Source organism: Cebidichthys violaceus, unplaced genomic scaffold (genome assembly GCF_023349555.1).
Source record: "Cebidichthys violaceus isolate CVI_PGR_0920_01 unplaced genomic scaffold, fCebVio1.0.p SCAF_9, whole genome shotgun sequence".
Classification (NCBI taxonomy): domain Eukaryota; kingdom Metazoa; phylum Chordata; class Actinopteri; order Perciformes; family Stichaeidae; genus Cebidichthys; species Cebidichthys violaceus.
Genome location: NW_027176975.1, coordinates 307,052 through 334,551, shown reverse-complemented (window position 1 = coordinate 334,551; position 27,500 = coordinate 307,052). Strand labels below are relative to the sequence as shown.

General features: G+C 46.4%; 3 protein-coding genes across 5 annotated transcripts in view; all 3 read right to left on the bottom strand.

Moving 5' to 3' along the window:
- The window catches only part of ccdc180 (coiled-coil domain containing 180), a 14,104-nt gene extending 9,532 nt beyond the window's left edge, over window positions 1–4,572 (bottom strand). The window contains exons 1-11 of the mRNA XM_068703507.1: window positions 4,494–4,572; window positions 4,327–4,409; window positions 4,167–4,213; window positions 3,450–3,559; window positions 3,123–3,242; window positions 2,160–2,270; window positions 1,320–1,415; window positions 687–850; window positions 480–575; window positions 320–399; window positions 115–203 (exon numbers count right to left, since the gene is read on the bottom strand). Of these exons, the coding sequence (XP_068559608.1) occupies window positions 115–203; window positions 320–399; window positions 480–575; window positions 687–850; window positions 1,320–1,415; window positions 2,160–2,270; window positions 3,123–3,242; window positions 3,450–3,559; window positions 4,167–4,213; window positions 4,327–4,388 (975 nt within the window). The 5' untranslated portion in view covers window positions 4,389–4,409; window positions 4,494–4,572. The remainder of the gene's footprint in view (window positions 1–114; window positions 204–319; window positions 400–479; window positions 576–686; window positions 851–1,319; window positions 1,416–2,159; window positions 2,271–3,122; window positions 3,243–3,449; window positions 3,560–4,166; window positions 4,214–4,326; window positions 4,410–4,493) is intronic.
- Window positions 4,573–5,382: 810 nt separating this feature from the next.
- On the bottom strand, window positions 5,383–13,993 carry card9 (caspase recruitment domain family, member 9). 2 transcript variants are annotated; one of them, XM_068703027.1, is made up of 14 exons: window positions 13,796–13,993; window positions 12,013–12,145; window positions 11,791–11,860; window positions 10,648–10,785; window positions 9,983–10,101; window positions 9,689–9,895; window positions 9,478–9,561; window positions 7,333–7,590; window positions 7,121–7,246; window positions 6,617–6,805; window positions 6,489–6,546; window positions 6,259–6,386; window positions 5,676–5,734; window positions 5,383–5,590 (listed from the first exon to the last, which is right to left on the bottom strand). In XM_068703027.1, the coding sequence occupies exons 2-14, from the start codon at window positions 12,127–12,129 to the stop codon at window positions 5,497–5,499; spliced, it is 1,647 nt and encodes a 548-aa protein (XP_068559128.1). In that variant the 5' UTR covers window positions 12,130–12,145; window positions 13,796–13,993; the 3' UTR covers window positions 5,383–5,496. The 2 variants fall into 2 exon arrangements, with proteins under 2 accessions (XP_068559128.1, XP_068559127.1); XM_068703026.1 differs by having other exon boundaries at window positions 12,013–12,135.
- A 432-nt stretch (window positions 13,994–14,425) lies between these two features.
- snapc4 (small nuclear RNA activating complex, polypeptide 4) overlaps window positions 14,426–27,500 on the bottom strand; it is a 13,292-nt gene continuing 217 nt past the window's right edge. The window contains exons 1-22 of one of the 2 annotated variants that reach the window (XM_068702969.1): window positions 27,387–27,500; window positions 26,550–26,663; window positions 26,237–26,298; window positions 25,989–26,085; window positions 25,868–25,896; window positions 25,663–25,785; window positions 24,772–24,912; window positions 24,613–24,697; window positions 24,187–24,268; window positions 22,825–22,926; window positions 22,574–22,646; window positions 22,283–22,447; window positions 22,041–22,191; window positions 21,840–21,946; window positions 21,393–21,487; window positions 21,173–21,267; window positions 20,280–20,383; window positions 18,515–20,086; window positions 17,824–18,354; window positions 16,950–17,721; window positions 14,846–15,123; window positions 14,426–14,760 (exon numbers count right to left, since the gene is read on the bottom strand). The exon at window positions 27,387–27,500 is cut by the window's right edge and continues 217 nt beyond it. In XM_068702969.1, coding sequence (XP_068559070.1) covers window positions 14,668–14,760; window positions 14,846–15,123; window positions 16,950–17,721; window positions 17,824–18,354; window positions 18,515–20,086; window positions 20,280–20,383; window positions 21,173–21,267; window positions 21,393–21,487; window positions 21,840–21,946; window positions 22,041–22,191; window positions 22,283–22,447; window positions 22,574–22,646; window positions 22,825–22,926; window positions 24,187–24,268; window positions 24,613–24,697; window positions 24,772–24,912; window positions 25,663–25,785; window positions 25,868–25,896; window positions 25,989–26,085; window positions 26,237–26,298; window positions 26,550–26,661 — 4,869 coding nt within the window. In that variant the 5' untranslated portion in view covers window positions 26,662–26,663; window positions 27,387–27,500 and the 3' untranslated portion in view covers window positions 14,426–14,667. The remainder of the gene's footprint in view (window positions 14,761–14,845; window positions 15,124–16,949; window positions 17,722–17,823; window positions 18,355–18,514; window positions 20,087–20,279; window positions 20,384–21,172; window positions 21,268–21,392; window positions 21,488–21,839; window positions 21,947–22,040; window positions 22,192–22,282; window positions 22,448–22,573; window positions 22,647–22,824; window positions 22,927–24,186; window positions 24,269–24,612; window positions 24,698–24,771; window positions 24,913–25,662; window positions 25,786–25,867; window positions 25,897–25,988; window positions 26,086–26,236; window positions 26,299–26,549; window positions 26,664–27,386) is intronic. The other variant, XM_068702970.1, reaches the window with a different exon arrangement.

Here is a 27,500-nt window from a genome sequence, read left to right as displayed (position 1 = left end):
ATGATCCTCATTTCTGTTATCACTTCTAAATCAGATTATCTTTTGATGTTTTCATTGTCAGTGAAATATTACCTTCAGTATCTAAATTAATATTAATATTAATGTTAATTTCACCTCACAGAGCTCAACCTCAACCAGTCGATCAGACCACGACTGTTCATGATGGAGACGAAGATGAAGGAGGAAGTGAGTGTGAAGATCATCTGAACACACACACACACACACACACACACACACACACATTGATGATGTCATTAAAAGAGCTCAAACGACGTTAAAACTGAAATATTAGGTTTCATGTATCTGTGAGGACGTTTACCGATCTGTTGATTGACGGTCGTCAGCCGGTCAAACCAATTAGAGACCAGAGCAGTGGAGCAGGAGGGCGGGACCAGCGAGCTGAAAACAGAGACACCGATTGGACGTCTGAGCCGGACGTTTTCCTCGACCTGATCGTTGTTACGGAGCGATGTCGTTACCTGATGTGATCGATGACGTCATCACGTTGTTTGGTCAGACCTGAGACCAGCTGACCTGAGACCAGCTGCTGCTCCTCCTCACTGCTGCAGAGACTCCTACAACACAAGTACTGCTGATACTGAACCAGTTTGTACAAATACTGCTGATACAGCTGCTAAAAACTGCACTAGAGTATTTCTACTGATACTATGCCCCCCCCCCCTCACCTGAAGCGGTCTACGACCCCCCCGACCCCGGTCCTCCTCCAGAGGCTCAGGTGCTCCTCCCACTGCAGACGGAGCAGAGACTCCTGCTGCAGGTTCTCCTCCTGGAGGAGCAGCAGCAGGAGAGCAGCGCTGCGTCGGTTCACCAGGAGAGACTGGTTCAACATCTGGAGACAGAGAGGAGGTCAGGAGAGACTGGTTCAACATCTGGAGACACAGACAGAGAGGAGGTCAGGAGAGACTGGTTCAACATCTGGAGACAGACAGAGAGGAGGTCAGGAGAGACTGGTTCAACATCTGGAGACACAGACAGAGAGGAGGTCAGGAGAGACTGGTTCAACATCTGGAGACACAGACAGAGAGGAGGTCAGGAGAGACTGGTTCAACATCTGGAGACATTACATTACAGTCATTTAGCAGACGCTTTTATCCTATTTTATCCTATTTATTTAACTACTAGTCACCAGAAGTCATAAGTACATTTCCTTTAAACAAGCATCTAAGAGCCTGAAGCAGAGCATAACTCAGAGCCAAAGTACAGAAACAAGAGAAACAGTTAGTGCTATAAGTAATACCAATACAATAAGTGCAACAAGCTAGTATGAGACACAGACAGAGGGGAGGTCAAAGGGTTACCATGGCCTCGGTGTGGATCAGTCTGTAGACGTCAGGTGGAGGCAGGAAGCTGATGTTCTCCAGCAGGTGGAGGTACTTCCTGAGGACGACTCTGATCTACATGAGACGCACACGTATATATACGTGTATATATGGATATAAATACATATATATATATACATATATATGATCTTCTTCCCCCTAAAGAGGAGCTTGTGATAAACATCTAAGTCCATGTCCACACGACTATGTTTACACTGAGCGTCCTCACTACGCCGGAGTTTAGAGCACCGAGGACGGAGGAGTTTCCTCTTCGTGTGGACGGACGTAAACGGATACGTTTAGAAACGATGACGCCCACACCCGCGTTCGCTCCTTGATTGGTTCTTATCGGTCACGACGTGTCCTTCTCTGATTGGTCACGCCCCTATCACGAGACCCTTTCCCTTGACTACCGATCGACCGGCAGGTTAATTCAACATAGACGACTGATTACAGGTGTTGCTGACCCGGTTGTCTTTACTAGCAGCTGTTATTGTAACGATTAGTGAGCAGCGTGTCCAGCGGAGGTATCAGACCTACGGAGACGTCTGAAGTCACAGTTTGAGGCTTTGAGGAGGACGGACTCAAAACGGAGGACTTTCCTTTTCTTATTAACGATTATTAAGTCTGAAAAATAAAACTTCTAAAACTTTCCACTAAATGTCTGTCTGAGTTTATAGAAGATCTTTTATTATGAAAGACGTTATTAACTAACCAATCTACTTCCTGTTTACATGATGATGACCAGAGTAGTGAAGAGTCACATGATGTTTGTTTACAGACGTGTTAATGAGGACGAAGCCTTAAACTCAGTCTGACCTCGTCGGTTCGTTGAGTCTCACAATCAGTCAGTTTGTGGTTCAGCTCCTTTATTCTGATCTTCTTCATCTTCACCTCCTCCTGCACCTCCTCCCAGAGAACACACACCTCCTGAACACACACACACACACATCTTCAGAACAGCCACCAACCAAACTATTAAATGTTGTGAGTCTTTAAAAAGCTGAATATTAAAGTAACTTCCTTTAAGGTTTCTAAGGAAGACTAAAAGCTCCTCAGCAGATCTGGATCAGGTTCACCCTGAGATCCTGAAGGCTCTGGATCAGGATACAAGCAGTTGAGAGGGTCTTCCCCTAAAGGGAGTCTGGACGCAGTCTTAGAGACAGAGACCCTGATCCTTCAGGTCTAAAGGTGCCTCAACATCTTATCAGGATCCTCCTTTAGAGGTCTTAGTTAGAGGTCCAGTAGACCAGACTCAGTTGTCGTCTATGTTAAAAATCTTCGTCCGTGTTTGATCAAAAGCTCAGGACCAGCTACTAAAGGGACCTGGAGGTGAGTCTACCTGTCCATAGAGGTGAGTCTACCTGTCCATGGAGGTGAGTCTACCTGTCCATGGAGGTGAGTCTACCTGTCCATAGAGGTGAGTCTACCTGTCCATGGAGGTGAGTCTACCTGTCCATAGAGGTGAGTCTACCTGTCCATGGAGGTGAGTCTACCTGTCCATGGAGGTGAGTCTACCTGTCCATAGAGGTGAGTCTACCTGTCCATGGAGGTGAGTCTACCTGTCCATGGAGGTGAGTCTACCTGTCCATAGAGGTGAGTCTACCTGTCCATAGAGGTGAGTCTACCTGTCCATGGAGGTGAGTCTACCTGTCCATAGAGGTGAGTCTACCTGTCCATGGAGGTGAGTCTACCTGTCCATGGAGGTGAGTCTACCTGTCCATAGAGGTGAGTCTACCTGTCCATGGAGGTGAGTCTACCTGTCCATGGAGGTGAGTCTACCTGTCCACTGACGTGGTCCAGCTGCTCCATTCTGTCCTTCAGGGGGTTCAACCTGAGGTCCACGTCCTGCAGAGAGGACAGCAGCTCCAGACTGACGGTCCTCACCTGAGTCTCACACACCTGAAACATTCAACAGGTGAGTCAGTAAGAACCAGAACCAGGATACAGCTGTAATATAGCATAGTATATCAGTATGTATACTACCTCAGGTGTATTATATAGTAGTATATCAGTGTGTATACTACCTCAGGTGTATTATATAGTAGTATATCAGAGTGTATACTACCTCAGGTGTATTATATAGTAGTATATCAGTGTATAATTTACCTGACTGAGGTGTGTGAGTTCTGTCTCCAGCTGTTTTAGAGCTTGTTTGTGTTTTCTACTTTTTTCCTCCGTCAGTCGTTCTATGATGTCAGAGCTCTGATGATCGACCACTGAGAGAGAGACAGGCAACGAGTGAGACAGACAGACAGACAGACAGACAGGTGAAACCATCTGAAATGTGTATGTTCTACCTCGATGTGTTCAATAACATCACATAAAGTGTGTTAAAAGAAGTTATGAGACATTATTCTGTTCTATGGAGATAATAACGGTGTCACAATAAACATTAATGTTCATAAGAATGACATGAACATTGTTTATGAATGTTGGTTTGTCCCTTCTGAGCTTCCGTAGACATGGAACATGGACATATACATTTATATATATATATTATATATATTTATTATATATATAATAAATATATACATATATAATAAATATATATACATATATATATAATATATATATACAATAAATATATATATATATATATATACATACATATACTGTATATAATAAATAATTATTTATTATATACAGTATATGTATATATATATATATTCATTGTATATATATATATTTATTATATATATTTATTATATATATATATATATTTATTATATATATGTATATATATATTTATTATATATATGTATATATATTTATTATATATATATATATATATATAAATAATAAATATAAAGTGAAGGTACGAACCCACAGAGTCAGGAAGATTCCAGACATCTTCATCATCCTGCAGCTTCCTGCTGAGAGACAACACGTCAGACACTATGAGGACCTGTCTGTCTGTCCTCCTGTCTGTCTGTCTACTGTCTGTCTGTCCTCCTGTCTGTCTGTCTGTCTCCTGTCTATCTACCTGCTGGTGGTGCTGTCCTCAGCACACAGACAGGCTGTCCTCCTGTCTGTGTGTCGGGCCATCAGAGATCTGGACAGCTGGACCTACAGAGACACACAGAGACCCGGATCACTCAGACCCGGTTCACTCAGACCCGGTGAGATCCGGTTGTGTTACCTGAGACTCACCTGAGACCGTCCCGCTGCCGGTTGATTTTCCGTTAATCAGCTCGTTCAGTGCGTCTCTCTGTCGGCATGGCAACGAGCGCGTCGCGAGGGGAAACAAAAAACCCGGCTCTGAGACGTTCTGGGTCCGGAGAGAAAATCGTAAATCCGGAACACATCCGCTTCAAAACGGAGGATGACGTGTTTTAAAGGCGACATGTCTGGACCAGGAGGGTCGGTACCCCCCACGTGGTCCCGAGATACCTCTTTATCCTCACACAGACCATAATATAAACTAATAAACAGCTTTAGTGTTTCTTATTTCATTTGTTAATCATATTTCATGTTTTGTTAACTGCTGTGAATTAATATTTATATATTAAAATTTACATTACATTACATTACAGTCATTTAGCAGACGCTTTTATCCAAAGCGAGTTACAATAAGTGCATCAACATTGGTAATCAAAAGAACTACTAGTCACCAGAAGTCATAAGTACATTTCCTTTTCCAAACAAGCATCTAAGAGCCTGAAGCAGAGCATAACTCAGAGCCAAAGTACAGAAACAAGAGAAACAGTTAGTGCTATAAGTAATACGAATACAATAAGTGCAACAAGCTAGTATGAAAACAATAAGAGGTGAGTGGAAGGCTCAGGGTAGCACTTCCTGAAGAGGTGGGTCTTCAGCCTGATGAAAGATGGGCAGCGACTCCGCTGTCCTGACGTCAGTGGGAAGTTCATTCCACCACTGTGGGGCCAGGACAGAAAACAGCCGTGACCGAGTCGATCGGCCGCCAGGACCTCTGAGCGACGGGGCGACCGATCGCCCCGAGGCAGAAAAATGTATTATATTTTGTAATTGCTTATAAATGAGAAATGAGATAAAATAAATGAAATGTTTGAAATACAAAAACACTGAAAACACTTTAATTAAAATAAACAACATTTACATTGTATTTACTTTAATAAGTCAAAGAGATTAGAAATAAAAACTTTGAGGTTCTTATTATGAAGGCAGCTCGTCTTCAGTCAGACTCGGTGATGTCACTTCCGCTGCTGTTGTCATGGTTACCGGCTGTGTACTCCTTACAGATGACCTTTGACCTGACGGCCCGCTTCCTGTCGTCACGGAAACAACAACGAGCTCAGACGTCACGACAACAAAACAACAAAAATAGTTTCATAGAAAGTTTAAGAGTCAGACCTTCTGTAAAAGAAGTTAGGGCGACTCCTGGAGGAGAGACAGCCGTCTGTCTCCTCGTCCTGCAGACAGACAGATTAGTATGAGTCACTGGCTCCCTGTAAAATCTAGAGTAGAATTAAAGTTGGTTCAGGTTTATAGTTAGAGCTGGTTCAGGTTTATAGTTAGGGCTGGTTCAGGTCTACAGTTAGGGCTGGTTCAGGTTTATAGTTAGGGCTGGTTCAGGTTTATAGTTAGGGCTGGTTCAGGTTTATAGTTAGGGCTGGTTCAGGTCTATAGTTAGGGCTGGTTCAGGTCTATAGTTAGGGCTGGTTCAGGTCTATAGTTAGGGCTGGTTCAGGTTTATAGTTAGGGCTGGTTCAGGTTTATAGTTAGGGCTGGTTCAGGTTTATAGTTAGGGCTGGTTCAGGTCTATAGTTAGGGCTGGTTCAGGTCTATAGTTAGGGCTGGTTCAGGTCTATAGTTAGGGCTGGTTCAGGTTTATAGTTAGGGCTGGTTTAGGTTTGCCTTGAACCAGCCCCTAGATATGCTGCTATAGGCCTAGACTGCTGGAGGACTTCCTAGGATACACTTGATACACAATTACCCATGATGCAGCAGTGCTGGGCCTCTGTTCAGACTCTGTAGCTCCTCCCACAGTAGAGTCTTGTTGCTGAAGCGCTGACGCCTCTTCGTTCTCCCCAGACGTCCCACTGTGCACCTCCTCACCGCTACCTGATCACACAGGTCACATGACACATGAGACCAGGTCACATGACACATGAGACCAGGTCACATGACGTGATTTAAAGAGACAGCAGGTCACATGACTCTCACCTTTAGCGGCGTTCTCAGTGGGCTCCTCCTCCTCCTCACTGCTCACACTCTTCTCACCCTGAGCGGGACAGAGCCGACATCATCATTACATCATCAATACATCACCTCCTCCTCCTCCTCCTACTCACCTGTTGAGTGTTGCTGGTGAGTCTGCGGAGGCGTGTCCTCAGCTGTAGCTCCTCCCCCTGTGACCTCAGCAGGAGGAGCTCCAGCCTATCAGATTGCTCGGTGAGCTGTCTGACCTGCTCCCTGTACTGGTCCTTCTCCTGCAGGAGCAGCCGCGCCTCCTCATGTTGCTCTGCCCGCGATGACAGAGCCTGAAAAAACAATCAGAGGGTTTGAATTCAGGATGTCATCATCATCATCATCCTCCTCCTCCTCCTCCTCACCTCGTCTCTCTCTGATCACCTCCTCACCTCGTCTCTCTCTCTGATCACCTCCTCACCTCGTCTCTCTCTCTGATCACGTCCTCACCTCGTCTCTCTCTCTGATCACCTCCTCACATTGTCACTCTCTCTGATCACCTCCTCCTCAGCTCGTCTCTCTCTCTCTGATCACCTCCTCCTCAGCTCGTCTCTCTCTCTGATCACCTCCTCCTCATCTCGTCTCTCTCTCTGATCCCTCCTCCTCACCTTGTCTCTCTCTCTGATCACCTCCTCCAGCTGTCTGAGAGTTTGTTTGTTTCGTTGACGGTACATCCTGACATCTCCCTTCAGCTGAGCGAACAGCAGCTCCAGCTCCTCCTTCTCCTCCAGACTCTGAAAACAAACAAACCCTGTGAGTTCCTCCTCCTCCTCCTCCTCCTCCTCCTCCTCCTCCTCCTCCTCCTCCTCCTCTTCCTCACCCTGGCTCTCTGCTCCTCTGCTCTGTGGAGTTGTCTCCTCAGTCTTAACACTGTATCGAGGAGGTTCAGTTGAAAAGGAGCTGGACCCTCCTTCTCCTGCGTCTCCTTTTGCTTCTCCTCCCTTTTCTCTTCCTGTTTCTCCTCTTTTTTCTCTTTCTCTTCCTGTTTCTCCTCTTTTTTCTCTTCCTGTTTCTCCTCCTTCAGCTCCCTTCTGTTTGGATGGAAGAAGGTCTCGGTGGGCGGAGCCAGACTCCTGCTCTGAAAACACATTTTAACATTTTAATCAAACATCAGAGTGACCTCACAAATATAGAAGAACACAACAGCTGACATCGTTCGGGATGGGGGGGTGTAGTAAAAGAATCATTAGGAGTGTCAGTAGAAGTGTTAACAGAAGTGTCACTAGAAGTGTCGGTAGAAGTGTTAATAGAAGTGTCACTAGAAGTGTCGGTAGAAGTGTTAATAGAAGTCTCACTAGAAGTGTCAGTAGAAGTGTTAATAGAAGTCTCACTAGAAGTGTCAGTAGAAGTGTTAACAGAAGTGTCACTAGAAGTGTCAGTAGAAGTGTTAACAGAAGTGTCACTAGAAGTGTCGGTAGAAGTGTTAATAGAAGTGTCACTAGAAGTGTCGGTAGAAGTGTTAATAGAAGTGTCACTAGAAGTGTCGGTAGAAGTGTTAATAGAAGTCTCACTAGAAGTGTCAGTAGAAGTGTCACTAGAAGTGTCAGTAGAAGTGTTAGTAGAAGTGTCACTAGAAGTGTCAGTAGAAGTGTCACTAGAAGTGTCAGTAGAAGTGTTAGTAGAAGTGTCACTAGAAGTGTCGGTAGAAGTGTTAATAGAAGTGTAACTAGAAGTGTCAGTAGAAGTGTTAATAGAAGTGTCACTAGAAGTCTCACTAGAAGTGTCAGTAGAAGTGTCAGTAGAAGTATCAGTAGAAGTGTTAATAGAAGTGTCACTAGAAGTGTTAATAGAAGTGTCAGTAGAAGTGTTAATAGAAGTGTCAGTAGAAGTGTTAATAGAACTGTCACTAGAAGTGTCAGTAGAAGTGTTAATAGACGTGTCACTAGAAGTATCAGTAGAAGTGTTAGTAAAAATGTCAGTAGAAGTGTTAATAGAAGTGTTAATAGAAGTGTCACTCGAGGTGTCACTAGAAGTGTCACAAGAAGTGTTAATAGAAGTGTCACTAGAAGTATCAGTAGAAGTGTTAGTAGAAATGTCAGTAGAACTGTTCATAGAAGTGTTAATAGAAGTGTCAGTAGAAGTGTCAGTAGAAGTGTCAGTAGAAGAGTCAGTAGAAGTGTTAATAGAAGTGTCAGTAGAAGTGTTAATAGAAGTGTCAGTAGAAGTGTTAATAGAAGTGTCAGTAGAAGTGTCAGTAGAAGTGTTAATAGAAGTGTTAATAGAAGTGTCAGTAGAAGTGTCAGTAGAAGTGTTAATAGAAGTGTTAATAGAAGTGTCAGTAGAAGTGTTAATAGAAGTGTCAGTAGAAGTGTTAATAGAAGTGTCAGTAGAAGTGTCAGTAGAAGTGTTAATAGAAGTGTCAGTAGAAGTGTTAATAGAAGTGTTAGTAGAAGTGTTAATAGAAGTGTCAGTAGAAGTGTTAATAGAAGTGTCAGTAGAAGTGTTAATAGAAGTGTCAGTAGAAGTGTTAATAGGAGTGTCAGTAGAAGTGTTAATAGAAGTGTCAGTAGAAGTGTTAATAGAAGTGTCAGTAGAAGTGTCAGTAGAAGTGTTAATAGAAGTATCAGTAGAAGTGTTAATAGGAGTGTCAGTAGAAGTGTCAGTAGAAGTGTTAATAGGAGTGTCAGTAGAACTGTCAGTAGAAGTGTTAATAGGAGTGTCAGTAGAAGTGTTAATAGAAGTGTTAATAGGAGTGTCAGTAGAAGTGTCAGAAGTATCAGTAGAAGTGTTAATAGAAGTGTCAGTAGAAGTGTTAATAGAAGTGTCAGTAGAAGTGTCAGTAGAAGTGTTAATAGGAGTGTCAGTAGAAGTGTCAGTAGAAGTGTTAATAGGAGTGTCAGTAGAAGTGTTAATAGAAGTGTTAATAGGAGTGTCAGTAGAAGTGTTAATAGAAGTGTTAATAGGAGTGTCAGTAGAAGTGTCAGTTGAACTGTCAGCACTGAAAGCAGTTGAAGTGAGAGTTTACCTCCTGCAGCGGTCTTAGTGTTCGTCGTCTCAGTAGTCGACTTTGACTCTCAGCTCGCTGCACGTTGTGTTTCAGTCGTTCCACCTGCACACACACACACACACACACACACACACACACACACACACACACACACACACACACAGTAGAAGTGGACAGATCAGTGTGCATCTTTGTGTAGTGGTCCATGGGGGGTTGGGGGTGAGCTGACCTCTATCTGCAGGTCTCTGTTGGCCAGCAGGGCGCTGCTCTTCTCTTGTCCTAGAGTGTTGATGTCGGCCATCAGACTGTAGTTGTGGTCTCGGAGCTGTCTCACCTCCTCGCTCAGACGCTCTCGCTCCTCTCGAACCTTCTGCACGCGCTCAGTCAGCTTCCTCAGCTCGCGGTCCTTCAGCTGGCGCTGTCGAGACCACACCTCCTGAGACCGAACCAGCACAGAATCACCTGTCAGCAGAACCCAGCAGAACCCAGCAGAACCCTAACTCTTCCTTAGCAATCAGCCCACCTGTTCCTTAGCAACGGAGCAGGCCTGCTGGCGACGCCTCCTCTCGTCCTGCAGTGCCCTCTGGAGGCGACTGAGCTCCGACATCAGGAACTGAGTCAGACCGGATTCACCTGCTGTGTCTGCAGAGAGAGAGAGAGAGAGAGAGAGAGAGAGAGAGAGAGAGAGAGAGAGAGAGAGAGAGAGAGAGAGAGAGAGAGAGAGAGAGAGAGAGAGGTAAGCAGACAGACGGGTACTCAGACAGACAGGTGAAAACACAGAGGTGAACAGACAGACAGGTAAACAGACAGACAGGTAAACAGACAGACAGGTGAACACACAGACAGGTGAACAGGTAAACAGACAGACAGACAGATAAACAGACAGACAGGTGAACAGTCAGACAGGTAAACAGACAGAAAGGTGAACAAACAGACAGGTGAACAGTCAGACAGGTGAACACATAGACAGGTGAACAGACAGACAGGTGAACAGACAGACAGGTGAACACACAGACAGGTGAACACACAGACAGGTGAACAGTCAGACAGGTGAACAGACATACAGGTGAACAGTCAGACAGGTGAACACACAGACAGGTGAACAGTCAGACAGGTGAACAGACATACAGGTGAACAGACAGACAGGTGAACAGACAGACAGGTAGACACATAGGCAGGTGAACAGACCGATGAGGATGCTGAAGGTCTTGTTGGGCTCCTTCCCCGTGATGCGACTGTACAGTTGAGGATAATCCAGCTCCAGACTCTCCAGGAAAGCCGTGTAGCCTTTCACCCCGGTCCTCTGGAGGATGTCCAGCAGGGCTCCTAGGACACACAGACAAGAGGACCTGATAGGACCAGGACCAGGAGACTCAGAGAGGACCTGATAGGATGAGGACCAGGAGACTCAGAGAGTACCTGATAGGACCAGGACCAGGAGACCCAAAGAGTACCTGATAGGACGAGGACCAGGAGACCCAGAGAGTACCTGATAGGATGAGGACCAGGAGACCCAGCGAGTACCTGATATGACCAGGACCAGGAGACCCAGAGAGTACCTGATAGGACCAGGACCAGGAGACTCAGAGAGTACCTGATAAGACTAGGACCAGGAGACTCGGAGAGTACCTGATAGGACCAGGACCAAGAGACCCAGAGAGTACCTGATAGGACCAGGACACTCAGATAGTACTTGATAGGACCAGGAGCAGGAGACCCAGATAATACCTGATAGGACCAGGACCAGGAGATTCAGAGAGGACCTGATAGGACCAGGACCAGGAGACCCAGAGAGTACCTGATAGGACGAGGACCAGGAGACCCAGAGAGTACCTGATAAGACCAGGACCAGGGGACTCAGAGAGGACCTGATAGGACCAGGACCAGGCGACTCAGAGAGGACCTGATAGGACCAGGAGACCCAGAGAGTACCTGATAGGACCAGGACCAGGGGACCCAGAGAGGACCTGATAGGACCAGGACCAGGAGACTCAGAGAGTACCTGATAGGACCAGGACCAGGAGACTGAGAGGACCTGATAGGACCAGGACCAGGAGACTCAGAGAGGACCTGATAGGATGAGGACCAGGAGACTCAGAGAGGACCTGATAGGATGAGGACCAGGAGACCCAGGGAGGACCTAATAGGATGAGGACCAGGAGACCCAAAGAGGACCTGATAGGATGAGGACCAGTAGACTCAGAGAGTACCTGATAGGACCAGGAGACTCAGAGAGTACCTGATAGGACCAGGACCAGGAGACTCAGAGAGTACCTGATAGGATGAGGACCAGGAGAGGACCTCCCATTCATTCATTCATCTGTTTCTTACCAACTTTTCTCCTCCTGATGATGAGGGTCGGGTCGTTAAAGAGCTGCTCCTCATCCTCAGCACTGACTACCTGATCAGAGACAACCAATCAACACCAGAAGGTTTTAACAGGGGGAGGAGGAGGAGAAGGAGGAAGAGCAGGAGGAGAAGCAGGAAGAGGAGGAGGAGCAAGAGGAGGAGGAAGAGCAGGACCAGGAGGAAGAGGAGGAGCAGGAGGAGTACCTGACACTGTCTGAGGTACGGAGTGATTCTTGAAGGTTCGATGGTTTTGATGAGTAACATCCTGAAATCATCCAGCTGGAGCCAGCAGAGGTCGTCCTCACTCACGGTGTCCATCATTGAGTACTAGTACACACTGTGAGTATTAGTACACACACTGAGTAGTAGTACACACTGTGAGTACTTAGTGCATATGTGAAAACATGTCTTTGCTGTTCATTCTCTTGGTCTCACAATAATCTCACCTTTTCATTGAAGTAAAATTATTGAAAGAAAAAAAAAATGTTGACATTTAATAAATATTTTTCTCCTCAACATGTGTGCCACAATTATTGGCACCCCTAGAAAATCTCATGATTAAAATCTAACTGAAGAATAATTCCAGTCATATTTTACATTTGTAAGTTCACCTGTTTGATTAGGAACTCTTAAGTGGTCAACCATGACTTCCAGTTTCACTGGGGTATGAATATGAGGTGACACAGGCCAACTTCCCTTAGTCATTCATCACAATGGGAAAAACCCGAGAACACAGTGACGATGTGCGACGAAACGTTGTTGAGCTGCACAAATCAGAAAATGGATTTAAGAAAATCTCTAAACAGTTGAAAATACTCATTTCACTATCAGGGCAATAATGAAGACGCTTAAAGAGACAGGAGACGTTAAGAATCATCCTGGAAGAGGACGTGTGTGACATGGACCCCACGCACCGAGAGGAGGATGGTTCCACTGATCAAGCCTCACAGCTGGAGAACTGCAGAGGTTAGTTGAGTCTTGGGGTCAGAAAGTCTAAAAAAACGACCATCAGATGCCACCTACATCACCACAAGTTGTTTGGGAGGGTCGCCAGAAAAAAGCCTCTGCTGTCAATCAACAACAAGCTAAAGCGCCTACAGTTTGCCAAACGTTACTGGACTTTCAATGGGACCGGGTTATACGGTCAGATGAGACCAAAATAGAGCTTTTTGGCAACAAACATCAAAGGTTGGCGTAGACAGAAAGATAGCCATACAGAGAAGCAGCTCATACCCACTGTGAAGAATGGTGGTGGATCTTTGGTGTTGAGGGGCTGTTTTTCTTCCAAAGGCCCTGGACATCTTGATAGGATACATGGTATCATGGACTCCATCAAACACCAGCAGATATTAAATGAAAACATCACAGCCTCTACCAGGAAGCTAAACATGGACCGTGGTTAGACCTTCCAGCAGGACAATGATCCGAACCTCAAAATCTACACAAACATGGTTCACCGACCACAGAATACAGGTTTTGCCATCACAGACCCCCGACCTAAACCCCAGAGAAGATCTGTGGGATGAGCTGAAGAGGAGAGTCCACAAGAGTCTGAAGGATGTGGAGAGATTCTGGAGGAATGTCTCAGATCCAGAGCCATGTGTTCACCAACCTCATCAGCATTACAGGAGAAGACTCACAGCTGGTCTCTTAGGGAGGCTGCTCACAATATTAAATGAAGGGGTGACAATAATTGTGGCACATATATTTTTGAGAAAAATATTTGTTTCATGATAATAATTTAATGTTTCTTTCAATTATGTTACTTCAGTTAAAGGTTCGATTTTTGTGAATATTTTGAATGAGGATAAACAATTAAGACATTTTTTCGCATCTCGTTTTGCTCACTTTTACTAAAAGGTGCCAATAATTCTGGAGGGGACTGTACACACACATAATTAAGACACACATACTGAGTATTAGTACACACACACCGAGTATTTGTACACACAGTACATACTGACTACTACACACAGAGTTTACTCACCTTAACTGTCTGATTAAACTACAGGACCTGTCTCTCTCTCTGTGGGTCGTTTTCTCTTCTTCTGTGTTTTTTAAGAACTTGTTTCTGTCACTTCCTGTTTTTGGCTCCACCCTCTCTGACATTTATCTGAATCCACCAATCAGGTCACAGCTACACCTCATTAACATATCAAGCAGGTTGTATTGTTTAGTGTATCTGTAGCTTATGATGATCAATAATCAATGATTATAACTTCAGATTAAACTACCATCAGAATGAACACATTCATGTGATAATAATAATAATAATAATAATAATAATACATTTATCACTGAAACAGGTTTAAAATAACAGCTGAGTTCTTCTGGACAGAAAGAGGAAGTGAAGGATTAGGGAAGTCAGGGGAGGAAAACAGGAAGTGATGTCACACCACTGGTTCCTGGACGTCTCACTAAGTTGAAGTGAAACCAACGAAGAAGAGAAGAAAGTCACGAGTTTTACGAACACAGTGTCCCCACAGTCCACAGTGTCCTCACAGTCCACAGTGTCCCCACAGTCCACAGAGTCCTCACAGTCCACAGTGTCCCCACAGTCCACAGAGTCCCCAGAGACCAGGTCTAAGACTAACTGGTCCTCACTAACACACACAGCTTCACATAAACGTTCTCTTTATTACAGATCAATCAGCTCATAATTACAGAACATTTTCTTTACAGAAGCTGAATAAAAAAATAAAACAAGACAAACATATTTTAGTGCAATTTTACCACTTTTTCCTGAACGAGGTTCCTGAACGCACCACAGAGCTCACGACAGTGTTTCTTTTTGTAACTCTTTTTAAGGTGAACCCGAGTAACAAGGCTCATGAACGTGTGAACGCTTGTCTCTGTGGTTTAAGTGGACACAGACGCTGCAGGTGTGGCGCTGGTGATTCCTGAGAAGTGATTGGCTGCAGCTCCAGACCCGTCACACAGCAGCAAAGACCTCTGGAGAGGAAACAATACACATCTTTTATATCTTATTGAAGACATTTTCATCTCAGTAGTTTGGTGATGCCACTAATGAACTCACCTCGGCTCTCCTCTGTCTGGCTCTCTCTTCCATCTTCTTTAGCTGCTCCTCCTCCCTTTCCTCCTCCTCCTCCTCCTCATTGGCTGCTCCGGTCACGCCCTTCTCTCTGATAGGCTGCATGGTGGCCAGGAGGGCGGGGACAGTGAAGCAGGACAGGAAGCGGGCCTTCAGCAGCTGGTAGGCGGGGTTACCTGAGAAACGCTCCCCCACCAGCTGACGTATCACCACCACAAGCTCCGCCTCCTCCTCCTCCTGCAGGTCAGGGCTGATGGAGGAAGCTGCAACAAACAAACAAACACATAACGGATGAGTACCGACACATATTGATAAGATACCAGGTGAGTCATGTATGATACCAGATGAGTCATGTATGATACCAGGTGAGTCATGTGTGGTACCAGGTGAGTCATGTACCAGGTGAGTCATGTATGATACCAGGTGAGTCATGTATGATACCAGGTGAGTCATGTGTGGTACCAGGTGAGTCATGTACCAGGTGAGTCATGTATGGTACCAGGTGAGTCATGTATGGTACCAGGTGAGTCATGTACCAGGTGAGTCATGTATGATACCAGGTGAGTCATGTATGGTACCTGGTGAGTCATGTATGGTACCAGGTGAGTCATGTATGGTACCAGGTGAGTCATGTACCAGGTGAGTCATGTATGGTACCTGGTGAGCCATGTATGGTACCAGGTGAGTCATGTATGGTACCTGGTGAGTCATGTATGGTACCAGGTGAGTCATGTATGGTACCAGGTGAGTCATGTACCAGGTGAGTCATGTATGGTAACAGGTGAGTCATGTATGGTACCAGGTGAGTCATGTACCAGGTGAGTCATGTATGGTACCTGGTGAGCCATGTATGGTACCAGGTGAGTCATGTATGGTACCTGGTGAGTCATGTATGGTACCTGGTGAGTCATGTATGGTACCAGGTGAGTCATGTATGGTACCAGGTGAGTCATGTACCAGGTGAGTCATGTATGGTAACAGGTGAGTCATGTATGGTACCAGGTGAGTCATGTACCAGGTGAGTCATGTATGGTACCTGGTGAGCCGTGTATGGTACCAGGTGAGTCATGTATGGTACCTGGTGAGTCATGTATGGTACCAGGTGAGTCATGTATGGTACCAGGTGAGTCATGTACCAGGTGAGTCATGTATGGTACCTGGTGAGCCATGTATGGTACCAGGTGAGTCATGTATGGTACCAGGTGAGTCATGTATGGTACCAGATGAGTCATGTATGGTACCAGGTGAGTCATGTACCAGGCGAGTCATGTATGGTACCAGGTGAGTCATGTATGGTACCAGGTGAGTCATGTATGGTACCAGGTGAGTCATGTACCAGGTGAGTCATGTATGGTACCTGGTGAGCCATGTATGGTACCAGGTGAGTCATGTATGGTACCTGGTGAGTCATGTATGGTACCAGGTGAGTCATGTATGGTACCAGGTGAGTCATGTACCAGGTGAGTCATGTATGGTACCTGGTGAGCCATGTATGGTACCAGGTGAGTCATGTATGGTACCTGGTGAGTCATGTATGGTACCAGGTGAGTCATGTATGGTACCAGGTGAGTCATGTACCAGGTGAGTCATGTATGGTACCTGGTGAGCCATGTATGGTACCAGGTGAGTCATGTATGGTACCTGGTGAGTCATGTATGGTACCAGGTGAGTCATGTATGGTACCAGGTGAGTCATGTACCAGGTGAGCCATGTATGCTCCCAGGTGAGTCATGTATGGTACCAGGTGAGTCATGTATGGTACCAGGTGAGTCATGTACCAGATGAGCCATGTATGGTACCAGGTGAGCCATGTATGGTACCAGGTGAGCCATGAATGGTACCAGGTGAGCCATGAATGGTACCAGGTGAGCCATGTATGGTACCTGGTGAGCCATGTATGGTACCAGGTGAGTCATGTACCAGGTGAGTCATGTATGGTACCAGGTGAGTCATGTATGGTACCAGGTGAGTCATGTACCAGGTGAGTCATGTATGGTACCTGGTGAGTCATGTACCAGGTGAGTCATGTATGGTACCTGGTGAGTCATGTACCAGGTGAGTCATGTATGGTACCTGGTGAGTCATGTACCTGGTGAGTCCTGCGGTGGTCCAAGCTCAGAGGTGGAGTCTGGCAGGTCAGGAGGCTGACTGGAAAGCGTCTCGCTGCTGCTGTCTGGTCTGGGTTTGGTTGGGTAGCGTTGGGGTTCGGACCCTCGACACAGCAGCTTCAGGGATGATTTGGTCAGAGCCTTCTTGGCCCGGAGCAGCGCACTGATCGTGTTCAGACTGCTGACGAAGGGCGGCAGGTAGGGAAGAGCCACGGATGTTCCAGGTACCGCCACTCCTCCCCGACCGCTCAGCCAATCACGCACCGCTTCCTGGGACTCCAGGAACATCAGGGAGGGGTCAAACTGCAGTGGAGGAGGCGCTGCCGGGTCCACCCTGACCGTGCCCTTATATGGCATGAAGAGTTTGGGGGGAGGCTGGGGAGGTGGGTTTGAGACAGGTTGCAGGATGGGCATGGAGGTAAGGGGGCGGAGCTGGTTCAGAACAGGGGGGTGTTCGGGGACAGACACAGCGGTGGGAGGTCGGACCAGCTGACTGGTTAATATAGTCCAGGGTGGAGCTGGGAGGGGGACTGTCGGTACCAACGTCAGCTGCAGGCCTTGGGGCGGGGCTTGTGCCAGCTGGACCAGCCCACCAGGAGTCATGACCCACATCGATTGACCGGGAAGTAAACAGAACCCAGGAAGCTGAGGCATCGGCTGGTTCTGTTTGACCACTTCCTCTTTAGGGCAAGACGTACAAGAGCGCTTATTACGAGGAGAAGAAGAAGAAGTTCTCTTCTTCTTGGCTTCAGCCTGGAAACAACAAAACACAGTAAGAGTAAGAGGAGGAGACGAACTCAGAGGAGGAGGAGGTTGGTAAATCATCACACACACACACACACACACACACAGTACCTTCGCCTGAGTGGCTTCCTGTTGAGCTCTGGCCCTCTGAGACGGGTTTCGAACCCTCTTTCCTTTTTGGATCACACCTGCCCCGCCCACCGCCTCACCTGTCCCACCCACACATTGGTCTTCCTGACTGCTTGACACGCTTGGCTGCTCCTCCCACTTTCCCCGTTTCCTCCTGCTGGGCGGGGCTTTGGGAAGTTCGTTGGGGGTGGAGTCAGGGGTTGGCCTGGGGCCCAGATTCAAAAAGGTGTAGTCATGATCGTGGAGGAAAGGAGCAAGTAGGCTTGAATTGGAGGATGCAAGGTGCCGATAGGTCGGTATGGAGGGGGGCGGGGCTAAACTCAGAGCGGAGAGGTTGACCTCAGCAGGAGGAGGTTCTCGAGGAGCTGTTGGGAGTGTGGTCACGGAGGAGGGAGGAGTCTGAGGTACCAGCTGGATGGGGGTAGAGCAGACCTGCTGAGGAGGAACAGGGAAGGCGGTCTGGATCTGCGTTCTCTTTTGTGGCGATGAAGCAGCTTTCTTCTTTTCTCCAGCCTGAAAGGAACCAGAGACCAGTCAGACCGACAACATCATATTAAGAGTTTAAGACAAGTTTTAAAACAAATCAAAACAGCTAAGTGTACTAAAGTGGTCTTCCAAGAACCATCAAAGGTCCCCCAGCAGGTCTGAGAGCTATGATTCATAGCGAGGTTACCTTGGCTTCAGTGGCTTCCTGCAGAGCTTTGGCCTTCGGACTCGGCTTCCGAATCCTCCTTCCTTCTTCTGTCTCTCTGAACACACTGACACCTGCCCCGCCCACACGTGTGTATGCCCCGCCCACAATGCTGTATGCCCCACCCACACCGTTATCTGTCCCACCCATAACCACCCCGCTCTGATCCTCTGCCACCTTTTGTCGCCTCTCTTTGGGGGAGCTTGAGATAAGGCTTAATGGACTGGGGGCAGAACCAGACTTGGTGGGCCTGCCGGAGGGAACAAGGTGCTGACTGTGGGGGGTAGAACCAACAGAACCACGTTGGTCAGGGGACTGGGGCAAAGCAACCATCAGGGTCTGAGTCAAAGGTACAGGTTGTTGGCGGAAAGCGGCAGAGCAGGTGGACGACGTGGCGTTCAGGGTCACCGGGACCACAGAGTTAAGAGGGACACTATGAGGAGCAGGATGTGCAGGTAACAGAGAGGTGAGGACCCCCACAGGAGGAGGTCTGTGGGGAGCTGGAGGGGAAGTGTTCATGACAGGATGAGGAATGAAGACAGCCTGAGGAAAGGACACAGAAGACATCCAAGGATGCTTGTTAGGGGGCATCTGGAGAAGGATGCCGGGGCGGTTCTGACGAGGAGGAGGAGGAGGTCGCTGCAGCAGCAGGAGTTTCTGTTTCTTTTGCTCCTCTTTTATGGCTCTCTTCTGCTGCAGCATTCCCGCAACGGTGTTGGGGTTGAAGGAGGTGGGACACGGAGCAGGAGGCGCGAGTACCACCACGCTGTTCTTCCTCTGCTCTATCATCTCTTTGCAGCCTACGGTGTCCACGTTCATGGTCTGGAGGAGGAGCAGGAAGACCGGGGTCGAGAGGAGCCCGGCGGTCTCTCCTCGCTCCCTCAGGGCGTCGGCGGCCGTCGCTCTGTTTTTCTGCGGGATCAGCACGTTGCCGATCCACGGCGTCACCGCGGCCTGCAGCTCGTAGCACAGCGCCGGGTCCGTCCACCGGCCCAGGGGGTTCTGTTTGTCGGTCTGGATCTTCCTTGGCGGGCCAGAGATCCGGTTGCTGAACTTCTCCGCCTGGCGGTGCAGGTGTGCTCGGAGCTGGTCGGGTGACACCATCATCAAGGTGCTGCTGCCGTGGCGCTCCGCCCACCGCAGCTCTCTGGGAGCCGGTCCGAGGATCACAGAGCGTCCGAACTGGCCCAGGATGGTGGACCGAACGGGAACCTGGTTGTGGGCGACTCTGGAGGAAGGTAACTCCACCGGTCGAAAGCTCAGGAAGGTGAACCATTGTGCTTTCTCTGCTGGAATCCACTCCTGCATGGGGGGGAAGATGTACTCCTCCTCTTCCTCCTCAAGACTCTCCACTTCCACTCCCTCCTCCTTTGTCTTCGTCTTCTCCTCTTCATCACTGTCCATGTACTCCACCACCATCTCCTCCTCCTCGCTGTTCTCCTCCTCCTTCAGGATCACCATTAGTCTCTTGACCCTCTTCTTGGCCGGAGGAGTCTGCTTCTTCTTCTTCTTCTTCTGTCGTCCTCCAGACCTCTTTCTAGTGGTTTTACCTTTCTGTTGACAGAGAACGAGTTAAAGTCACATGACCTCAGGTCAGCAGTAACAATGTAGAGACCAGAATGATTTTATTGTATTATATATATATATAATATAAAATAAACAGTAGGACAGAATGAACAGAAGACACATCGTCAGGTTTCACTTTATGCTGACGATGGCCTCATCTATTCAGACCAGGTGAGTGTACCTCAGGACGAGGAGGTAGTGCTGGTTTGCTCAGTTTCCTCCACTCTCTCAGACACTGAGCGTCGTAACGAAGAGGAATCTCTGCAGCGATCTTCGCCCAACGACCTGACACACACACACACACACACACACACACACACACACACACACACACACACACACACACACACACACACATTTATGTCCACATAGAGATGGTTGATTATTGAATTAATTATTGGCTAATACAGATATATATGCACATATACATATGTAGTATCTGACTTACTTCTACTACTATAACTACTACTACTATTACAATATCTACTACTACTAACACTACTATTACAAAATCTACTACTACCACTACTATTACTACTACGATAACTACTACTACTACTACTGATGCAACTACCACTACTACTATAACCACTGCTACTGCTGCTGCTACTACTACTATTACTACTTCTACTACAATTACCACTCCTACTACTACTGCTGCTGCTGCTATTACCACTACTACTACTATTTCTACTACTACTGCTGCTGCTGCTATTACCACTACTACTACTATTTCTACTACTACTGCTGCTGCTGCTATTACCACTACTACTACTACTACTACTACTACTACTACTACTACTACTACTACTATTTCTACTACTACTGCTGCTGCTATCACCACTACTACTACTACTACTATTTCTACTACTGCTTGATCCAATACTGAAGGTGAAGACGAGTGTTTACATTATTGATCAGATATGAAAGTTAAACCAATCACCATGATCTGTCTTCTCTCTTCAGTCAACATCAGTTATAAGATAAGATAATCCTTTATTAGTCCCACAGTGGGAAAATGGAACTTGACAACACTACATTACCCATGAGCCTCAGCTCTCTCTGACTACTCACCGACTCCATGTTTCTCCACCAGCAGCAGCAGCAGCTGTTTCTCCTGTTGGTCAAACGGTCCTCTCTTTGTCTCCGCCTTCAGACAGTCGTAGTACCTGTGTACACACACACACACACACACACACACACACACACACACACACACACACACAAGGGTCACTTCCTGTCTGTACAGACCTGAGGACACACACACACCTTCTGTTGTCCAATCAGCTCTCACCTGTCTCTGCAGCCGGAGTCAGTGCGTCCAGGAACCTCAAACCGAATCTTCCACCAGTCCTTCTCTCCAAAACGAGACACAGCATGCAGCAGCAGCTGAGAGACAGACAGACAGACAGAAGGACAGACAGACAGAGACAGAGAGACAGACAGGAGGACAGACAGGACAGAGAGACAGACAGGAGGACAGACAGAGACAGACAGACAGGACAGACAGACAGAGAGGACAGATAGACAGACAGGACAGACAGAAGGACAGACAGATAGACAGACAGGAGGACAGACAGACAGGACAGACAGAGAGACAGGAGGACAGAGAGAGACAGACAGGTGGACAGAGAGAATTAGCTATCTACCAAGAAACTTGTTTTTGCCCAGTAACGGGTAAAAAACCATCAGATGCTTTAACGAACAGGTGTGTCCTGTCTAAGCCCCGCCCCCTGCCTACCCGGTCCTCCTCTTTGGTCCAAAACCCTTTCTTCAGACTCGGGTCCAAAACCTGGTTCCACCTGTAGATCAGCTGAGCCGGGTCTCGACCCTCCATGAAGTAACTCACTGAGAGACAGACAGGTAGAGTGAGACAGGCGGCTGTTAGAGGAACACACACGCTGTGATGTCACCGTGTGATGTCACCGTGTGATGTCATTACTCTGCGTGTAGGGGATGAAGTTTCCGATCCTCATCTTGTCCACGAGCTCTCTGAGCAGAGCGTCTTCATCCGGAGTCCAACCGCCATGTTTCAACGAGTCCGACACGAACCGCTGGAACGTCTGGAGACACAGGAAAGCTGTCCTCCCCGTCTGAGAGACAGACAGGCGAGAGAGAGACAGGTCAGAGGGAGAGGTCAGAGGGAGACAAATAGGTCAGAGAGAGACAGACGGTCAGACAGACCCCCAGCTCTGCAGCGATGGTCTCCCAGTGTCTCTCTCCATGTGTCCTGCTGATCTCCTTCAGCTGATGAACTTCCTCTTTACTCCACTTCAGCTTACTGATGGACGGGTGGAGGAAGTTCTGCCAGAAACTACGAAGGTCCTCCGCCTCCCTCGTTCCTTCAAACTGGGGAGGAGGAGAAGATAGGTGGGAGGGGAGAGAGAGAGACAGAGAGAGGAGAGGGAGGAGTTATCAGAAGTCAGTCTAGTGTTTCTACAATCAGACGTGTGATTGGTTGATTTTTCAACTTACATCAATATTAGAGATTTTCTGCCAATCATGTTCATCGAATCGATCACCAACCAGCTCGTTCTCCTTCTTCGCTCTGACCAATCAGAAACAGTCTCACATTAAACAGAGGTCAAACACCAGGATGTGAACGTCTTCCTCTTTATTCATTGCTACAATCATAAGCATACATCCAGTATACTTTCAGTAGCTATCATAGCATAGACCTGCTAATGCTAGCTAAGGACGTGCTAATGCCAGTCATTGACGCATACCTGAACAGCTCGATGTCTCTCTCCAGACTGTCCATCTGCTGTCTGAGCTGCTGCTTGTCTGTCTCTGCTGCTCTGGACAGCTTCTGGCTCAGGTAGTCCACCCTGAGAGAGAGACGGGTCATTAGAAACACAAACTACAGGTTTAGTGTCCATCAAATACTCTGACAGCTACAACTTCCTGTTGGTGTGACGTGAGACAGACGTGTAGTGTTGAAGTGAGACAGATGTGTAGTGTTGTAGTGTTGAGGTGTTGACACGTTGTATGAAGCGTTGTAGCATTGTGGCGCTGTGGTGTTGTTGTAGTGTGGTAGTGTTGAAGCGTGGAGGCGTTGTGGTGTTGAGGCGTTGTAGCATTGTAGCGTTGAAGTGTTGTAGTGTTGTGGTGTTATAGTGTTGAAGCATTGTAGCGTAGCATTGTGGTGTTATAGTGTTGAAGCATTGTAGCGTAGCGTTGTGGTGTTGTATCATTGTAGCGTTGAGGCGTTGTAGTGAGACAGACGTGTAGTGTTAAAGTGAGACAGACGTGTAGTGTTGTAGTGTTGAGGTGTTGAAGCGTTGTAGCATTGTGGCGCTGTGGTGTTGTTGTAGTGTGGTAGTGTTGAAGCGTGGAGGCGTTGTGGTGTTGAGGCATTGAAGCGTTGTGGTGTCGTAGAGTTGAAGCATTGTGGTGTTGTAGCGTTGAAGCATTGTGGTGTTGTAGCGTTGTGGTGTTGAAGCGTTGTGGTGTTGTAGCGTTGAAGCGTTGTGGTGTTGTAGTGTTGAAGCGTTGTAGCGTAGCGTTGAGGCGTTGTAGTGTTGTAGTGAGACAGACGTGTAGTGTTAGAGTGAGACAGACGTGTAGTGTTGAGGTGTTGAAGTGTTGTATGAAGCGTTGTAGCATTGTGGTGTTGTTGTGGTGTTGAAGTGTTTATGAAGCGTTGTAGCATTGTGGTGTTGTTGTAGTGTTGAAGTGTGGAGGCGTTGTAGAGTTGAAGCGTTGTAGCATTGTGGTGTTGTAGCGTTGTAGTGTTGTGGTGTTGTAGCGTTGTGGGGTTGTAGCTTTGTGGTGTTGTAGCGTTGTGGTGTTGAAGTGTTGTGGTGTTGTAGCGTTGTGGTGTTGAAGCGTTGTGGTGTTGTAGTGTTGTGGTGTTGAAGCATTGTGGCGTTGTAGTGTTGAAGCGTTGTAGCATTGTGGTGTTGTAGTGTTGTGGTGTTGAAGCGTTGTGGTGTTGTAGTGTTGAAGCATTGTAGAGTTGTGGTGTTGTATCGTTGTATCATTGTAGTGTTGTAGAGTTGTAGTGTAATGTTAGAATTGTTACTATGGTTACAGCTGGGATGCTGCTGCTGATAATAATAATAATAATAATAATAAAGTGATGTTACTTGGAGAGTTTAGGTTGGATGAGTCTCCTAAGACTGTCTCTGGTAACTGAGTGGATCAACAGAGTCTTCTGCCAGGTCTCCCCTGAAGACACAGAGACACACAGACAGACATAGAATGTTCATTTTGAAAGTAAATGAAATAGATGTAGCATTTAATAGTTGAAGCCATGAATCTATTTAGAGCACAACAGTAAATATGTGTACTCGGTATATATATATATATATATATATATATATATATATATATATATATATATATATATATATATATATATATATATATATATATATATATATATAAATACCTGCATACACATATACTGTGTCAGTCACTCTGCTCTGTCTGTTCATGTTTGTGTGCTTCAGATGAATTCTGATTTCCTGATGTATAAAGTATGGTGTTTTGTTTGTTTTATGAATTCTTACATCGTTTCACTTTCATTTTCTTGTCTTCCAGACAACCAGTCATCCTGCTGGCCTTCTCCTTCGTCTCCTGATTGGCTGGAGGACCCTGGGGACGGACAAACAGAGCGTCTCATTGGTCTGCAGTCAGACTGTGTTTATGTCTCTGTCTGTCTGTCTTACCAGTCCTGTCAGTTTGTCCTTGAAGTATGGTTTGAGGAAGCGGCCCAGGTACATGTTGATTGGCTGCTGGTAGGAGGGGTGGGCGGGCCGTTCCCTGGAGGACTCTTTGATTGGTCCAGACAGCTGAGACACAAGTTCCTTCTACAGAGAGAAACATAATGTATTAATGTGTAGTTAACTGTCATTACTGACCTGATGTCTGTAGCTAACTGTAAATACTGACCTGGTGTCTGTAGCTAACTAAATACTGACCTGGCGTCTGTAGTTAACTGTAAATACTGACCTGGTGTCTGTAGCTAACTAAATACTGACCTGGCGTCTGTAGTTAACTGTAAATACTGACCTGGTGTCTGTAGTTAACTGTAAATACTGACCTGGTGTCTGTAGCTAACTAAATACTGACCTGGCGTCTGTAGTTAACTGTAAATACTGACCTGGTGTCTGTAGCTAACTAAATACTGACCTGGCGTCTGTAGTTAACTGTAAATACTGACCTGGTGTCTGTAGTTAACTGTAAATACTGACCTGGTGTCTGTAGCTAACTAAATACTGACCTGGTGTCTGTAGCTAACTAAATACTGACCTGGCGTCTGTAGTTAACTATAAATACTGACCTGGTGTCTGTAGTTAACTGTAAATACTGACCTGGTGTCTGTAGCTAACTAAATACTGACCTGGCGTCTGTAGTTAACTGCCAATACTGACCTAGTGTCGGTGGTTAACTGCCAGTGCTGACCTAGTGTCTGTAGTTAACTGTCAATACTGACCGAGTGTCTGTAGTTAACTGTCATTACTGACCTGGTGTCTGTAGTTAATTGTCATTACTGACCGGGTGTCTGTAGTTGTGTGTCTGTACTGACCTGCTGTCTGTAGTTAACTGTCAGTACTGACCTGCTGTCTCTGGTTGTGTGTCAGTAGTGTCTCCAGCTGGTCCAGCGTCTCTTGAACCACCTGCTGGTAGACGAGGTTCATCTGAAGACACGAGTCTGCTGACGGAGACAAAGCCAGCTCACTCTGAACACAGACAGACAGGTACAGACACAGTTAGTATAACATTAACCCGTCTGTCTGTAGCTGATGTTTAGATATCACTGACCTCCTCACTGCTGCTGTCGTCGTCATTATCTGAACAGAACAAGAACAGACATGAATACATGATATGTCTCACCTTTACTGGAGACAGACAGGTACCTGACACAATAGAGACAGACAGATACCTGACACACAGACAGGATTATGTTGTCCCAGGACTTCCTCCAGGTTCTGGATCTCATTCTGGATCTTCTCTCTCTGAGCCAACAGACCTGCAGCAGACTGACCACACACAGTGTTAATGTCTCATGTTATATTATATTACAGACAGACAGAACCACAGACAAAAGTAAAGACATATTCATAAACAGAACCACAGGCGGAACCACAGACAGGGCTGCCATGGCAACTGATGAGTATGTCTGTGTTTTACCTGTCTGTCCTCCTCTGCATCATCACCATCTGATTCATCATCTGACCAGAAACACAAGACCACTGTAAGACAGACAGACTTCTGAATACTATCAGTATAAATACTTCTGAATACTATCAGTATAAATACTTCTGAATACTATCAATATAAATACTTCTGAATACTATCAGTATAAATACTTCTGAATACTATCAGTATAAATACTACTTGTTTGACCACTAAGGTCACGTCTGACACTGTGAAACATTTCTGGAGGTTTATATTAAAAATGATGGATTAATATTCATAGACACATAGAGAGACAGACAGGTACCTGTCTCACTGCTCAGCAGCTCCAGTTCAGCGTGTGTTGCAGACAGACTCTGTTCCAGCTGCTCCACCTGTCGCTGAATCCTGTCTCTCTCTGCAGACAGAGAGACAGACATGTCTACACACACACACACACACACACACACACACACACACACACACACACACACAGACAGACAGACAGACAGACAAACAGACAGACACAGAGACAGACACGTTTGTGTGATTAAAAAGTACTGTGATGAAAATATATATTTGTGTTTATAAACATCATTTAACATTGATCCGATGAAGTAGAAGACACATGAAGTAGTACTTTAACAGAGACACATTGTAGAGTAGAAATACACTACTACTACTACAAGTACTACTACAGAAGAAGCTGACAGTACTACTACACCTGATAGTACGGTACTGCTACTACTGTAGTAACGGTAGTAGTACTGCTGAGTACAAAGAGTACAGCTGACGATAGTAGCACAGCACTAGTACTACTGTAGTAATTGATAGTACTAATACCACTACTACATTGACTCTACTACTACTAATGTCATTGTAGTAGTAGTAGTAGTACTACAGTAACTGTATTAGTACAAGTGCTACTGCAGTAACTGTAGTAGTAGCACTGCTGAGTGTAGTAGTGCAGTACCAGCAGTACTACTAATACACTTACTGTAGTAGTGCCAGTAGTACTGTAGTAAATGTAGTAGTACCAGTAGTACTGTAGTAACTCAGAGTACTGTAGTAACTCAGAGTACTACTACGTTACACAGTCAGCAGCTAGCCTGTGGTGCTAACATTAGCAGCTAACATAAAGAGTAATAGTTAGCATATTTCTGACCTTCAGCGGCTTCCGTCTCTTCTCTTCTATCTGCGTCTCTTCATTAAAGTCTGTTTGTCTTTACTTTGTCTTTATTGTGTCTTTACTTTCTGCCTCCACGCGCCACGGAGCTCC